General features: G+C 34.6%; 1 protein-coding gene across 2 annotated transcripts in view; it reads right to left on the reverse strand.

Moving 5' to 3' along the window:
* The window catches only part of MINDY3 (MINDY lysine 48 deubiquitinase 3), an 85,967-nt gene that overhangs the window by 49,437 nt on the left and 20,730 nt on the right, over window positions 1–15,800 (reverse strand). Inside the window, exons 5-8 of one of the 2 annotated variants that reach the window (XM_080811227.1) lie at window positions 13,383–13,434; window positions 12,406–12,520; window positions 9,558–9,631; window positions 8,626–8,705 (exon numbers count right to left, since the gene is read on the reverse strand). In XM_080811227.1, coding sequence (XP_080667353.1) covers window positions 8,626–8,705; window positions 9,558–9,631; window positions 12,406–12,520; window positions 13,383–13,434 — 321 coding nt within the window. The remainder of the gene's footprint in view (window positions 1–8,625; window positions 8,706–9,557; window positions 9,632–12,405; window positions 12,521–13,382; window positions 13,435–15,800) is intronic. The other variant, XM_080811228.1, reaches the window with a different exon arrangement.

A 15,800-nucleotide genomic window follows, 5' to 3' on the forward strand; every position in this document is an offset into this window, starting at 1 on the left:
TGGCTGGATAAGGAAATTACGGAACATACGTATGATGGACTATTACTCAGGCTTAAAAAAGAAGGAAATCCTATCAGACATGGCAACAGGAATGAACCTTTAGGACACTATGCTAAGTGAAATAAAGAAGTCAGAGAAGGAAACATACTGCATGATTCCACTTAGATGAGGTATTTGAAATAGTCAAATTCAAAGAAGTGGAGCAGAATGATGGTTGCCAAGAGCTGGAAGGAGGAGGAAATGGGGAGTTGCTATTCAACAGATAAAGTTGCAGTCATGTAAGGTGACTGAGTTCTAGATATCTGCTGTACAACTTTGTATTTATAGTTAATTCTGTCACTTAACTTAAAAAAAGTCGTAGATCTTATGCTAAATGTTCTTACTACAATTAAAAAATCCCATCCCCCCTTAAACAGTAGGCATCAAAGTAGAATGTGGTAAGTGCCATGAAAACAAAATGCTCAGAGGTAAGGACAGATCACTTTCAGCCCTGAGAATCAGGAAGCTCTCCTTGGAGGGATGGCCTGTGAAGTAGGCAGTGAAGGACTGCACAGGCACAGATGGGAGGGATATAGGTCTCTGGCAAAAGGAGTAGCACAAAGAAAGAAAGAAAAGCAAGTGGCACAATTTTCTTGAAGCATAGATTTCTGATGGTTGAGAAATAAGCTAGGATGAAATTATATGGGGTCCTTGAGAAAGTAAGGGAAAATAATCTGTAGTTAGATAAATTTAAAACGAACTTAGTTGCAAGAATGTTAGACTAGCTAAACTAAAAAGCAGTAGGATAGTGAGAAAGACTTGGATTATGTCACCGATACATAAATTGCATATATATATATATATATATATATATATACACACACGCGCGCGCGCGCACACAATTTGAGCTATGAACTTTGTGAAATCTATTTTTGAAAGTGAAGAGCTTCTTAAACCCATTTACTGGTTATTGTATTCCTAAGAAGTCAGGTTGCTACAGAGTTGACATATAGCTAGGATAGACCAATTTAGCAAATAAAAACACAAAATGCCCAGTTAAATTTAAATTTCTGATAAAAAACCAGTATTTAGTAAAATTATATTCCAAATATTGAATGGCACATACTTATGCTAAAAATGATTTATCTGCAAATAAATTTAACTGGGAGTCCTGTATTGCTTCTGGCAACTTAACTCCAGCTAGCTAAATCTATTTTTATAGTAATAAAATACAGAGAAAAACAGCACTTCTGACTTTTTCCTCAAATTTTGATAAACCAAACACTTCAAATTTATATACCACCTAACCACTTAATTGCAATTCACATTACTTAAAAAATGCTAAAATTTCAAAATGATCTTAATTTTCGGTTTAGAGTCTCTTAGTGTCTGTGTATCATAAGTTCATGAACATTCAATGAACTATTTAACTGTAGCCTGGATGGACTGTGATAACGATTTCTATTAAAGAGGAAAAAGAAAGGAAGCTCTGAGTTTCTGATTTATAAGAGCTGACTCTATGTCAATCCCATAAAATGAAGAAAACATTCAAATAATCAAATAAATGTAAACAGTAAATGTTCAATACATAAAATAACACAGGACACAAATACAACAGAATACCTTAAAGGCAGGAAAGAAACCACTGAAAAACTGATCTATAGGCAAACAAAGCAAAGAAAATCTCAGCTCAAAAGACATGCAGTAGTAAAGGCAGATGGCAGTAGACAGGAGGTGAAGTGCATGGGGAACCAAGTCATTGAATGGTTTTAAGTGAGAAACTGTCATGAACTGACTTAGTTTTTAAAAATATCCTAGTAGCTGCTGTAAAAGACTAGCGGGTGGGCAAAAATGAAATTAGGTGACGAGTTCTACTGCAGGTTTATCTGTATTTTATTGCAGAAGCTAAAGATAGTTTTAACAGTTGAGGTAGAATAAAGTACCTGGATTCAGAAACTACAGAACCTATATGATCAACACTATATACTTTCATTGAAAGGTACAAAAAAGCCCAATCTAAATGGTAAGACTTACTACTGTAAAGATGGCACTTCTTTAAAATAATCTACAAATTTAACATAACTCATTCGAATTCTTACAAATTTCTTAAAACTGCAACTTTAAAAATTAAAAAAAGTTCAACTGGACTAGATAATATAAAAATGGCTACAATAATTTTACATTATAATACTTTTATTATAATAATCGTAGGAAACTTGCTGACAAATATCAAAGAACATGAAACTAGGCAATAAGGTAGTTTTGGCATAAGAACTCACAAATAGATAAGTAGAACAGAAGAGTACAAAGAAGGTTTCACACATATGGGAAAATCTGTTATTGGATCGAGTAGGTGTGCCAGTGGAGAAATGACAAGTTAGGAATATTAGGCAGTTCCTTGGGAAAAAGTAAAAAAGTAGATCTCTATCTCATACTACTCACAAATAAATAATCCAAGTGGATTAAAGAATTAAACATTAAAAAAAGCCTACAAAATAATTTGAAGAAAACATTAGGAAATATTAGTTTAATCTTGTGACGAAATACAAAACTGATTTAAGAAAAAAACTAAAAAACAAAACCCATAACAGAAAAGATGAAATGATTATCTTTCTAAAAATGAAAACCTCCGGGATGATAATAGACACCCATTAACAAAGTTAAGAGACAGAAAATTAGCAAGACAGGAAACAACATGTGTTGGAGAGGATGTGGAGAAAGGGGAACCCTCTTACACTGTTGGTGGGAATGCAAGTTGGTGCAGCCACTTTGGAGAACAGTGTGGAGATTCCTCAAGAAATTCAAAATAGAGCTTCCCTATGACCCTGCAATTGCACTACTGGGTATTTACCCCAAAGATACAGATGGAGTGAAAAGAAGGGCCATCTGTACCCCAATGTTTATAGCAGCAATGGCCATGGTCGCCAAACTGTGGAAAGAACCAAGATGCCCTTCAATGGACGAATGGATAAGAAGATGTGGTCCATATACACTACGGAGTATTATGCCTCCATCAGAAAGGATGAATACCCAACTTTTGTAGCAACATGGGCGGGACTGGAGGAGATGATGCTGAGTGAAATAAGTCAAGCAGAGAGAGTCAATTATCATACACTTTCACTTATTTGTGGAGCATAACAGATAACAGGGAGGACATGGGGAGATGGAGAGAAAAAGGGAGTTGAGGGAAATTGGAAGGGGAGGTGAACCATGAGAGACTGTGGACTCTGAAAAACAACCTGAGGGTTTTGAAGGGGTGGGGGGTGGGAGGTTGGGGGAACCAGGTGGTGGGAATTAGGGAGGGCACGTATTGCATGGAGCACTGGGTGTGGTGCAAAAACAATGAATACTGTTACGCTGAAAGAAATAAAAAATTAAAAAAAAAAAGACAGAAAAGGCTGAGGGAAAATATTTGCATCACGTTTTTTAAAAAAAGAAAGAATTTATAGAGTTCCTAGCAACTGTGAAGAAGACAGTAACCTTTCCCCTCAAAATGCCAAAAGCTAGAAAGAAGCAATTCCCAGAAGAGAAAATACTAAAAGCTGACAAACACACAAAAAGATGATCAAACAGAGGCTCAGGAGGAATCAGAGAAATGTGAATTATCAGTAAATGACATATTAAAGATGGACAGCTCTGAGTGTGGCCAGGATACAGGAAAACAGTTAAGTTTTTAAAAGCAAAGTTGATATATTAGCAGTTGGTAAGGCTGATCTTAGAAGGTAATCTGGCTTTATCTATCAGGTTTACGGATGTTCTAAATAGATGAGTTATCATATGACCCAGGATTTTCATTCTTAGGTAGATACCAAAGCAAAATTAAAACATACATCCTCACAAAAACTTTTACATAAATGTTCCTAACCACATTATTCAGGACGGCCAAGTGGAAACAAGGTGAATGCCCACCAATAGACGAAGGAATACATAAAATATGGTCTCTCTACTAAGTGGGATATATTCACCAATTAAAAGGAGTACAGTGCTGGCATATGCTAAAACATGGCTGAACCTTGAAAACATGCCAAGTAAAAGAAGCCAGTCATAGAAGACCAGATATTACATGATTCTATTTATAAGAAATCCCCAGTTTTGGCAGATCTGCAGAGACAGAAAACAGATTAATTGTTGCTAGGAGCTGAAGGACAAGGCAATTATGGGGAGTGACTGCAAATGAGCACAAGGGTATTTTTTTGGACTGATTAAAAAAATGTTCTAATATTGATCTGGTGATGGTCACATAACTCTAAGAATGTACTAAAAGCCATGGAATTAAAATACATACATATATACCATGGAATTATACATTTTAAATAATATCACACATGTGGTACATGAATTCTATCTTGATTAAGCTATTAGTGACAAATATAACATGCCTAAATTTTTATCACACATTCTATTTTTAGAAATCTATCCTGTAAGAATACCTGAATATGTAAAAATTTATATACAAAAATGTTCACTGCAGTATTTGTTTATAACAGTAAAAAATGTTAATATACATGTTCACCATAAACTAAAGGCAAAGACAAACTGAGAAAAATGTTTATTACATGTTATATTATTTGTATATATAAAATATATGTATGACAGATCAAGCATTGACATCCTTAAGAATTAAAGGCAAGAAAAATGCCCTATTTATCTTTCACTGAGCCTTCTTGGTCTTTCCTGGGTAACACATAATATTCATTTTCTCTCCAACTGCCCGATCTATACTTACTGGCAGGAAAAAGCCTAACTATAAGCCTTACTGGTTGGATCCACTCTAAATCACTCTATGTAAACTTATCTCTCCCTCTTACTGCTGACTACGCATTTAAAAATTTCTCCCACAATCCATTTTTTTTTTTTTTTATTCCTTTTTCAAGCAGTGGACTCAAACCCTTTCTCTCCTTTATATGCCTCCAACTTCACCTCGGTCCACTCATTCTCAGCAGACTTCAAAATCTCAAAATTTCTCCCTATTTAAATCTTTCACACTTCAAATGCCTTTTTCTTTTCTCAGCACATTCTTTCTTCCTGTTTTAGAACTATGCATCTTTCCAAGGTTACAGTTACTCCTGATCCCATTTACTTTGATTAAAGCTGGTTCCCTTCCCCTGGCCAACAAACAATTTAAGTGATTTCTATCCCCTAAAACAAAACCTACACACACCATCTCTTTGCCTTGGCAATCAGTTCCTCTCTCCCTCTTTCACCAGTAAAACTTCCTTGCTTACATGGCTAAAATATTTACTCTCTATGATCTGGTTTCAAGTCGACTTGCCATGTTTCTTCATGTGTTCATTTGTTCAATAAGCTTTATCTGAAAACCTCCTAGTCGTTTGTACTTTACCCTCAGGCACCTCATGAGCTTTCACTCTGCTGCGGTCTCTGACAGAGGCAGAGCGGTACAGAGGCATGTGCTATGGTGGAATGAGCACGAGCTCTGGGTGTGGACACAGCAGTTTATGCCTTTGCTGCTTGACACTGGTCAACTTACTCAATCACCGGAGGCTTGCCTTTTTATCTACCAACATTAAGAACATACAGCTACATACAACGCTACTTAGCCCGAGTACATAAATACTAGTTGCTCTCTCTTTTCTTCCATTCCAAATGCCTTCAATGACTGTCTTCCTCATGTCTGCTAACTAAACTAAACTTCTGAGTATTCAAGAGATTCTGGGTTCTTACTTAGCCCCATGTTTAGGATCCTTCCTCTTACCAGTTTCCTTCACAGGCCCAGTGCTTTCATCCACTGGTCCTCAAACCTGCTTCCATATAAGAATCGTCTTGGGATAATTTTTAAATTAAATTAAATTTTTAAAATTTTTAAAATTTTAAAATTATCATGCCCAAGCTCCACCACTCAGAGATTCCAATTTATTTATTTACTCTCTGCTGGGGCCTGAGCATTGACATATTTTTAAGCTCCCTGAGTGGTCATGTTTAGTCAGGATTAAGAACCAGGGGTCTAATCAGTCTGATCTGTCCCTAGCCCCTAAACACAACGCGCAGTTTTCTCAAAATGCCCTCTCACTCGTTCCATCTTGCCCCATCAAAATGTTAACTCCTACTTAGAGTCTCTCTGCTTACCCCAACATAAACATAGTGGGAAAGGTTTTCTCTTTCCTCTGTAATACTTTATTTCAACAAGCTTCATTTCATACTGCATTATGGTAATTTGGGTGCACGTTCTGATTTCCCCAAACTAGGTGTGTGTGCTTTTGAGGGAAAGCTGAGCTCTCCCTATTGGCCAGTTGAGGCATTTTAGAGATCTGATCTTAACCTTCAGAACATCCCTTTGAGAAAGGCATTAAACTTCCATATTTATAAATAAGTAAATTGAAGCTAGGAGAAGTAAAGTGGCTTGCCTAAGGACTGTACAACTAGCACCAACTTATACTTTTTACACTTGATCTTAGCCAAAAGGCCGAGAAGCGATTCCAACTTATACTTTTTGTTTGTATATTACATACATCACAACCTCCTCCCGTGTTGCCAGTTCAAAAAAACATCCAATAAATGCTGAATAATGTACAGATTTTTAAGTCTGGTGACTGAAAACAAATTCCTAATAATTCCTAACAATTAAGGGAAAATGAAAGACATAGGCCCTTCTTTCTTTTCCAAGATAATTAAAGTAACTGCTTAGTTTTGATATTTAAACTATACTGAAAAAAAATTCACAGCAAGACAACAACTTTGAAAGCTAATGTTTCAAGCAACAGAACAGAATAAATTTGTACACATCAAGAACCAAAACTTGGATAAGTGACTAATACCCTATGGGGAAAGTAAAAAATTCATGGCAAGAAAAAAGCCTATGGGAGGACAGGTGAGGAAAAGAATAGCCTCTGAGAGGAGAGGCTTAAGAGAATCTGCAGAATGAGGAGAAAGGAGGACCATGGTAACCAGGATCAAGAGCCAGAGAAATGCACCAAAGTCCAGCTGGAAAGAATTATGAGCTGTAGAATTATGAGTAGCAGCAAAGACAGGGACAAGTGGGATGAGATACTTCAACCCAAGTTTAACAGGAACCGGATATTCCTTTGATCATCTGAGATGATCTAAGATACTCCAGGCTCCAGAAACCATAGGGGGAAGGAAAAAGAGAGGGTGTGTAGAAGCCATACGGTGAGTGCATATTACTAAAGAAAGAATGACATACCTTTAATTGGGATTATTAAGTGCCTTCACAGCTTTGAATCAAAGTAAGGTTCAAGAATAGAATGGGCTCATTTAAAAAAACAGAGCAAGGTAAATTTGTAGGTTTTTTGTCCATAAGTTTTTTGTCTTTTGCCAGAAATCAGCAAAACAAGGTTCTCATTCTAACCTAAACACTAAGCGAATGATTGTGCCTATTTTATCTAATGTGTAGAGGGAGAGAAGGTAGTTCTTACATTTCTTAAATAGTAAAATGAAGGGTTGGATTGTGCTAGGGTGCTTTAAACCTGAAATTATAAATTTTTACTGACCTTCACCCTTCCCTTAATATTACATCCTTTCCTGTTTCTGTTAATTAGCTATACCTATTACTAAAACTTCAGAATAATTGAAATTTAAGATCAAGATTCACTCATTTAAATGGAAGTAAAAAGGAACAGCTCAATCATAGTATCTGCTTCTGCTATCTGGTGAAGAAGTTTCACCTCATAGAATAAATAAATTTGGGGTGCCTGGGTGGCTCAGTGGGTTAAAGCCTCTGCCTTCGGCTCGGGTCATGATCCCAGGGTCCTGGGATTGAGCCCCACATCGGGCTCTCTGCTCCGCGGGGAGCCTGCTTCCTCCTCTCTCTCTGCCTGCCTCTCTGCCTACTTGTGATCTGTCTCTCTGTCAAATAAATAAATAAAATCTTAAAAAAAAAAGAATAAATAAATTTTCCTATGAACTGTAGAAACTATAGAAGCTTCCCATCCTATGCTTTACATACTCCAAAAAGAGGTACGTAGTAATTAATATAAGTTGAATGAGTAAATAACTGAGTTTAAACTGACCCAGTCATAAGCTGAAGGGAATTTTATTCAGAACTATATATCAGCTCTTAACTGGATGAATTGGCCAATAATGTGTTTCACTTCAATGACCTTGGGAATGTACGAAGTTACAGCAAAGAAATAACTGACACCAGAAATGGAGGTGTGGTGGGGGGGGTCGCTTAAAGTTCTCAGATAACATTAAATCGGCCCAGCATTTCAGAAGAAATTATACACACTAAATGTAATATAGGAAAAACCACTAGACTCAAATATTTCAAATTGTATTACTTGTAGTTATCAATTTTAAGAAAATGCAGTAGTGTCTGAGACTTACAGATATCATTGCATAAACATGTACAAGATTTATAGATAAAAAGATCTATTTATTACTTTCTAAAGAAGTCAGTCATCTAATCCCAACTTTATACTAGAGAAAACTAAAGGTAGATGAAGTAACTTGACTGAAGTCTAACACTTGGAATTTGAATCCAAGCTTGTCTGCTTTCAAACTCCACACTCTAAGTGACAGTGCCTTGAAAACAGGGAAAGATTCTTCTGTATTAAAGCACTTATGTTAACCTCTTAGTAACACAGAGCCATAAGTAGGTGAATAACAATCAACCATACTCTAGGGAAATAGTCATCATCAAAGAGTAAACACAGCAAAAAATATACTTACTCATTCCTGAGCATTCTCTATCACCATCCCACACATTAGAAACAGCATGTCCCGTCAGTAGGAGGTTAATTAAACTTTGGCTATTAATAAAAATTTAGAAGTAATTAAAACACAAATAAACTAGTTTTCACATCAAATGATCCCGTGGTAAAGCATAAAGTAATGAGTTCTACATTATGTCTGTTAAGAAACAAAGTTAGGGAATACCTTACATTTTTATTTTATATGCTCAACAACAGCTTTCGAAATGTATCACTTAGTGTATCATCAAAATGGTATCTATTGTTCTATACGTTCATCTAAATTTAACAAATTTATCTAAGATATTATGTTTAAATGGATGGGGAAAAAGTTAGTTAGACAATAACTTACTTTATATTTATAATCATCTATAAATATATATGTAATTATTATTTTTTTGTTTGATGGACCATTGAATTTTAACCTTTGAGGCACAAAGATCTAAAGAGAAGGACTTATGTAACAGAGTGGGTTAACTATCACGGTTTGACTGATTTTAGTACAATTATACAGAGCTTGGCAGGGGGGTGGTTTCAGAGAAAAATAAGGAAAAAATATCTCCCTCAAGCAGGAAAGCATTTACATAGGTAAGGATACACTTATTTCTAAGTCGAAACGAGTCAATTGCATTCATTAAAAAATTAAGTGGAACATAAAGCAGAATTTGTAAAACACCTCCTGTTGTCATCTTTAAAGAAAGTGTGAGCCATGATAAGTGCAATGCATACATAAATCTGAAGTGGAAATTACCATTTCATACATAAAGCAAGCAATGCATAAAGCACAGACTACTCAAATCCACACACTTTACGCTGTTAACACTGACAAAAGTATCTGACTGAGATTATCTTAAAGTCAAGTTTCTAAAAACTTAAGTCCATGTAGGGAAAGAACAGATTTTAGTTAATTACCTGCCATGTCCATATACAGGATCTATCAAAGGTTCATTTGAATCTTCAATTTCATTTTTTATGTTTTCAATGCCCTAAAGGAACCAAAAAATTCACTTAGTTCAAAAACTAAAAATGAAAATTAGTTTATAAATTGACCATTTTTTATATAAATAAATAAAACACATTTATTTAAGTAACTTTTCTCCTAAAAAATTACCAAGATTTGATGTGAGAGAACATGTAAGATGATAATGGTAAGAGGAGCTCCTCTAGGAGTATCTTTTCTATCCTGGGCTCTATGCAGAGCACTGACTATCTCATAGGTGATAGATCTCATGGCATGTTGGCTCAAGGGGTACTGAGAGAGGTTTAAATTTCAGCAGGAGGGAGGAGAAAATTTTTAAATCCTAAGAGTTAATATTCATTTAATTTCAGGCCGAAGTAAATTCAGACTTAACACATCTGCTAAGGTATCTGAAATATTTACTTAGGCCTTTTAAAAAACTTATTAGTATTAAAGACATACACATGGGTGTTGATAGAGATATCAATTAAATATAGAAAAGGTCGGGGCGCCTGGGTGGCTCAGTGGGTTAAAGCCTCTGCCTTCGGCTCAGGTCATGATCCCAGGGTCCTGGGATTGAGCCCCGCATCTGGCTCTCTGCTCCGCGGGGAGCCTGCTTCCTCCTCTCTCTCTGTCTGCCTCTCTTCCTACTTGTGATCTCTGTTAAATAAATAAATAAAATCTTTAAAAAATATATATAGAAAAGGTCTGAAATAGAAGAAAATAGAATTCTGATTCTGCATTCTCAGAAATATCAGTAATTTAAACATGTACTGATAAAATAAAGTATCAAAGTAGGAGGGCAGGAAGCTTCTTTTCTTAAAAATGAATTTTCTGGTATTTTTTTAATTCCTCAAAAGGGCATCCAAATCCCCAGAAGTCTAGGTAAGTCCAAGACTAGGGCATTTTCATTTCATCAGCCCTGAAAGAACGAGGAATAACTGCCCGTCACTGTGCTATTCACCTAACTTTAACCACTGGTTCTATCAGATTAAGGCCATTTCTAAGGATTAAAGGCATTAGTCAACAATCCAAATATTTAACAAATGCCGAAATATTGTAGGACAATACAAACAAGTACGAGATTTTTGCACTTGCTGCCTTTTAAACAACACAAAACAGGCCATGATAAAGCCAAAAGGAGTAATATGAAGAAGCGACATAAACACTGGTGAGTGAGGGGACATCATCTCAAAGACCAGCTCAAGTAAAAAACAGGGAGGAATAATGAATAGTCAAAGCCAAACCCATAAGAGGCCAGACATCTTAAGTCCCACCCTCACTGCTCTTTACCACATCTAACCAACTACAAAGTACTTGTGGTTCTTTCTCTTAAATGTGCTTTTTAAATTTCCAAATTTAGAACACACTTCTAAATATGGTCTTTTTCTTTTCCATTTCCATGGCTACTGCCCTAGCTTAGGTTCACCATTCAGTAACCACTCTTTCTTGTTTTCCTGACTCCAGTCTTCAACACTACCACCAACTCCCTCTCACACAACTCTTACCTCAATTTAAGGAATCTTATCAACAAAAGATCTCGTTATTACCTTGTCTAAAATTTTTGCTCTGTTCTGATATTGACCAAGTGAAACTGCAATTATTTTTTTGGACAGAATACAAGGGCCTTAACATTCTGAGCCTTTTTTACATAAATAAAATGCTGCAGTAATACCGAACTCCTTACAGTTCTTGTGGTATTACACCCAAATTCATTATGCCTTTATACTTGCTGTTTCCATGGCTCAGAAAATCTTCCCACAGCTTTTTCTTCTAGAAAACTTTTCCTCATCCACCAAGACACTATGTCCACCACAGGGTCCCTACTATGTAAAGTCTGTCCTTGATTCCACCAAAAACAAACAAACAAACAAAAAAACCAAATCCAAGATTCAGGCTACCTTCTATTCTGCCCGCTCCCATGCTTTGTGCATGCAAGAAATAAACACCTAAAAACAGAACCCACATGGAATTGTTAATGTGTCAATTTGTTTTTCACAGTACTGGTGAGGAATCATTTAAAAAAACTGTTTCTCATATTATAATTCCAATCCCTAGCAGGGAGTCAATGCCCAATAAACATCTGTCAAATGAAAGAAGTCTGATAGCAGACATGACACATCTAGCAGGATACTCAACTGAGACTAACAGGCTGTTAGAGATAGGAGATTAGGAGTTAGGGAAAAAAGGTAGGATAGGAAGTATACGCGTTGCAATTAACCACATAAAAGTAAGTTGAGAGAATAAAATGCCCATAAGAGAAAAAGGGTGAAGATGACAGGGACTGAAAATTTCTTCAATATAAAAATCTGGACGGGGAGAGAAAGGAGCAGGAGATAACAGGTAAAGAAGAAAATGAAACTATCAAAAAAAGGCGGTGGAGGTTGGGGAGATGGGATCATGGGACAATAATAAAAGGAAACTAGCATAGTGATTTATTAGGTAAGTTTGGAGAGGGACTGAGCGTCAGAAAGAGCTTCCAGAAAGCATTAAGGTTGTCAAATGCCAGTTACTGCTAAGATGAAAGAAAATAAAACTCATAAGAACTGAGTGCATTTCATAATTAGAATATCACTGATAACCTCTATAACATAGAAATCAGGAGTAAAACTAAGTTTGAAAGTGGTTAAGTACTAAGTGAGTGGTAAGAAAAGAGAAGTGGATGATTCCTTATTATCAGCATAAGAGATTTTTATGCTGAGATTAGGAACAGTACCAAAAATAAAATTACTCATCACAGCATGAAAACTAGTAGTGAACTCAAACTAATAAAAGCCAGAAGAAGTATCTTCTTAAACAAACCTTTGTCAGTAACACAGAATACAGAAAAAGCAACACTCCAAATTTGTTTCCCCACATTGAATACTGGTCCAAGACAGCATCTTTTAATTCTGATAAACTTCTGAATGATCTCTTTCTGGGGGGGAAAGAAGAATTAAGTATTAGTATTAGAGATGAGAATGACTACATTGACAAATGGGAAAATTTTTAAGTTGTCTTATACATTAAAATGTATGTACAAATGAGATTTCTGTGTCTCAAATTTTCAAATACAGATTTAGCCATTAAAAGCAAAAGCTGCTGCTGACAAATGTTGCTAAATATGTACCATTAAAATAGAATGCCTACTTGGCAGGAAAACTCTTCATCACTTAGGTGAACTGTCTGGCATCAATAAATTCTACAATAATTACACATTTTTAAAGAATGAAGTAGCTTTAAGAGGTGTTCAAGAAAAAAAAAAAAACTTGACTCTGTAAAGCCTGAAAATTATGTAATAAATATCCGAATACCAAAGATAAGGTGTACATTTGTGGCTTCTTTTAAAAGAAAGTAATGTCGTATTTCAAATGCCACTTGTAATACTATCAATGTAGCTATCCTTACCTTTTTACAATAAAAAGTTTAATGTTCTAGTGAAAATATGGCACTTTTAATGAGAATCACAAAAGGCATATTTTGGCAAACAAAATAATTCAAATATTTATCCTATTAGAAATTTTTGTATTCATTCAGGTCAGAGAGACATTAAGCTAGAATGATTTTTTTCATTGTAAGCGATGAAGAAGCTTTTAATATTATAAAAAGGTGTATTCTGGCAGTTAGCTAATTTAGGAATCAGAATAATTTAAGTAAACATTAATAAATTACTATTTAAAAAACTGATAACAAATTAATCCTCAATTATATAAATCTAAGTACCTTTCCACAATATGAACAGACTTAAAATGGCAATGTGTCCACAAGGTAAGTATTTTAAATGTTCCAATGTTACTTACTGAATTAATGCATGAAATCGCTCAAAGCCAAGCTCTTCGACAGCCAAGGCAGCTATACATAAAAGACACTTTTCAGCACTACACATGGCAAATAAATGACACAAGATACACACAGCAGGCTGTAAATACTTTCAAGCAATCAAAATTTTCCCTATTTCCTTACTCCCTTAAAATTCTCAGTTTATTTTCAACTTTACTATAACACAAATTTTAATTTCAGGATCTTAGTTACCATGATTATAACTAAAATGGATATAATACTGAGAATGTAGAAGGGTGATTAAATAATAAACATTTATTTTCAATTCAGTCAGGCTAGAATACTATATAAAATATGAGAAATTACTGATAGTGCTTCACACATCACTGAAATGTGTTTTGCACTTTTAAATAATCTTCCAAATCATAGATCCAAATAAAATCATCATAGCTAATCTTCTTCCTTTATAATATAAAATCTTTAGGTTAAGTTTAATTTTTAAACTAATGTGTATAAAAAGGAATAGCACTTTGAAACTACACAGGTTCAACGACAGCTTTAAGTCTGTTTCCTCATTTGTTGGTACAATTGTTAGAGAAGTTTTCAGTAACTCATTTAGATTATGATCATTAATACAGTACAATTATAAATTAAAAAAGCAAAGGAAATAAAATAAATAATTTAAATCCAAGGTGATGTTTATATAGCACTTTATACTAAGTGCCAGGCCCCTCTGTAAATGCTCTATAGTTTTTATCTCATTTAATCCTGTAACAACCCTATCATCCCCATTTTACAGAAGAGGAACTGAGGCAGAGAAGAAGCCTCCCTGGAGCACAATGCAATGAACAGCACAGCTGAGATTTGAATCCAGAGAGTTGGCTCCCTTTACAAAGATAACAGCTTTAAAGATCTCAAACATGAATCAAAATACTCCTAATTTATCACAATGAACAATTTTTTTTTCACAATGAACAATTTTATATATATTTTATAAAGCAAATCTTAGTACTTTCAAATACTAATTCTTACCAGAGAATGAAAGAAATTCATTATGAATTCAAAATTAGGATTTTTTGAATTACAATTAAAAATGTTTCATTAGGCTCTCCTTTTCAAATCATTTTAATTTTCAAATGCTTTAAACTACTTTTAAAAATCTTTACCAGCCCAAATGGGTTAATTTCAATAAGCTTTTGATATGCATGGGAAACAAACTGAAATTGAACCTGAGCATTCACTACTGCAAACAAGTGTGCGTTACTGAAAGCCAAAACTACACACACCACACAAGCCAATGAAATTAATGTTTGTGCACAATGTACTACTGACAAGGGGAAAAACAGTTCACATGTAAAATTTCAGGATAAAATAAAAATTCAACCTAACCTTTTCCAAACTGTACTAATTGCTCTGCAGTGCTTGATTACCTAAATAATCCTACTGGGTATACACTATGAAAGTAGACATAAAGATAGTAATTTAGAGAGAAGAGGCAAGCAAAATAAAAAGCTTAGCAGGCAGGATGATGAAAAAATATAAAACACAAGAAAAAGAACATAGCTGGGAACAAAGGAAAGAACAGGTAAAACAGATTGTTATACGGAATAAAAACTTTAATGTACGTTCTTTGCATTTGTCAACATCTAAGGTAAATTCTCAAATTTTCAGTTAACAAAACTTCAAATTTTTACAGTCCTAACCTAAAAACAGATTTAATATATGGTTTCATTTCATGTCCACTTTTAAAATGAGGCAAAGTAAATTGGAAAACTACTAAAATATGTTTTTTGAAAAGAAATTAAATCTAATATGCCCACCTAAATTAGTTACTCAAGTACCAAAGTTAATACATTATGAGGCTATTTAACCTAGAGCGATTTAACCTTTAACTACAGAAATTGTACAGTGTACACTATGGCAAGTATAGATTGTACTAAAAAAATGCAAACAAAAAATGTTAAAAGAAAAGATCGTACTGTTTTCTTGCATTTTATAGATTGGCTTTAAGCAGATAGTCTTTAAAAGAACTTTTAATTAGTCCAACTGTTCCTCTGTCAGAATTTTAATGTCCTAAGTGAAACTATTAAACATGCAACCCAGTAAAACCTGGAAAATAGTTTAAAACCAATCTTAAGATTTTTGACAATCATCCTTGGGAATATTTTCCACTTTTTTTCTTCAACTGTCATCATTGACTCTCAAACTATATTAAATTCTTTTTGAAAGGCTATGTTTAAAAGGCCTCAAAAGGAAATGTTATTCAACTGTTTAAATTTTAAAAATTATTCCTTGCAAATGTACACCTATTAGAATTTGCCACTATAACTACAGAAGAAAGAAGACGTTGACATTACAGAGTCATTTCAGCCTGCGGAGACAATTGTGCCTCAGGGATAATCCTACATGGAAATTGAGATATATATCATGAGTAATCA

Source organism: Martes martes (genome assembly GCF_963455335.1).
Source record: "Martes martes genome assembly, chromosome: 8".
NCBI classification, from domain to species: domain Eukaryota; kingdom Metazoa; phylum Chordata; class Mammalia; order Carnivora; family Mustelidae; genus Martes; species Martes martes.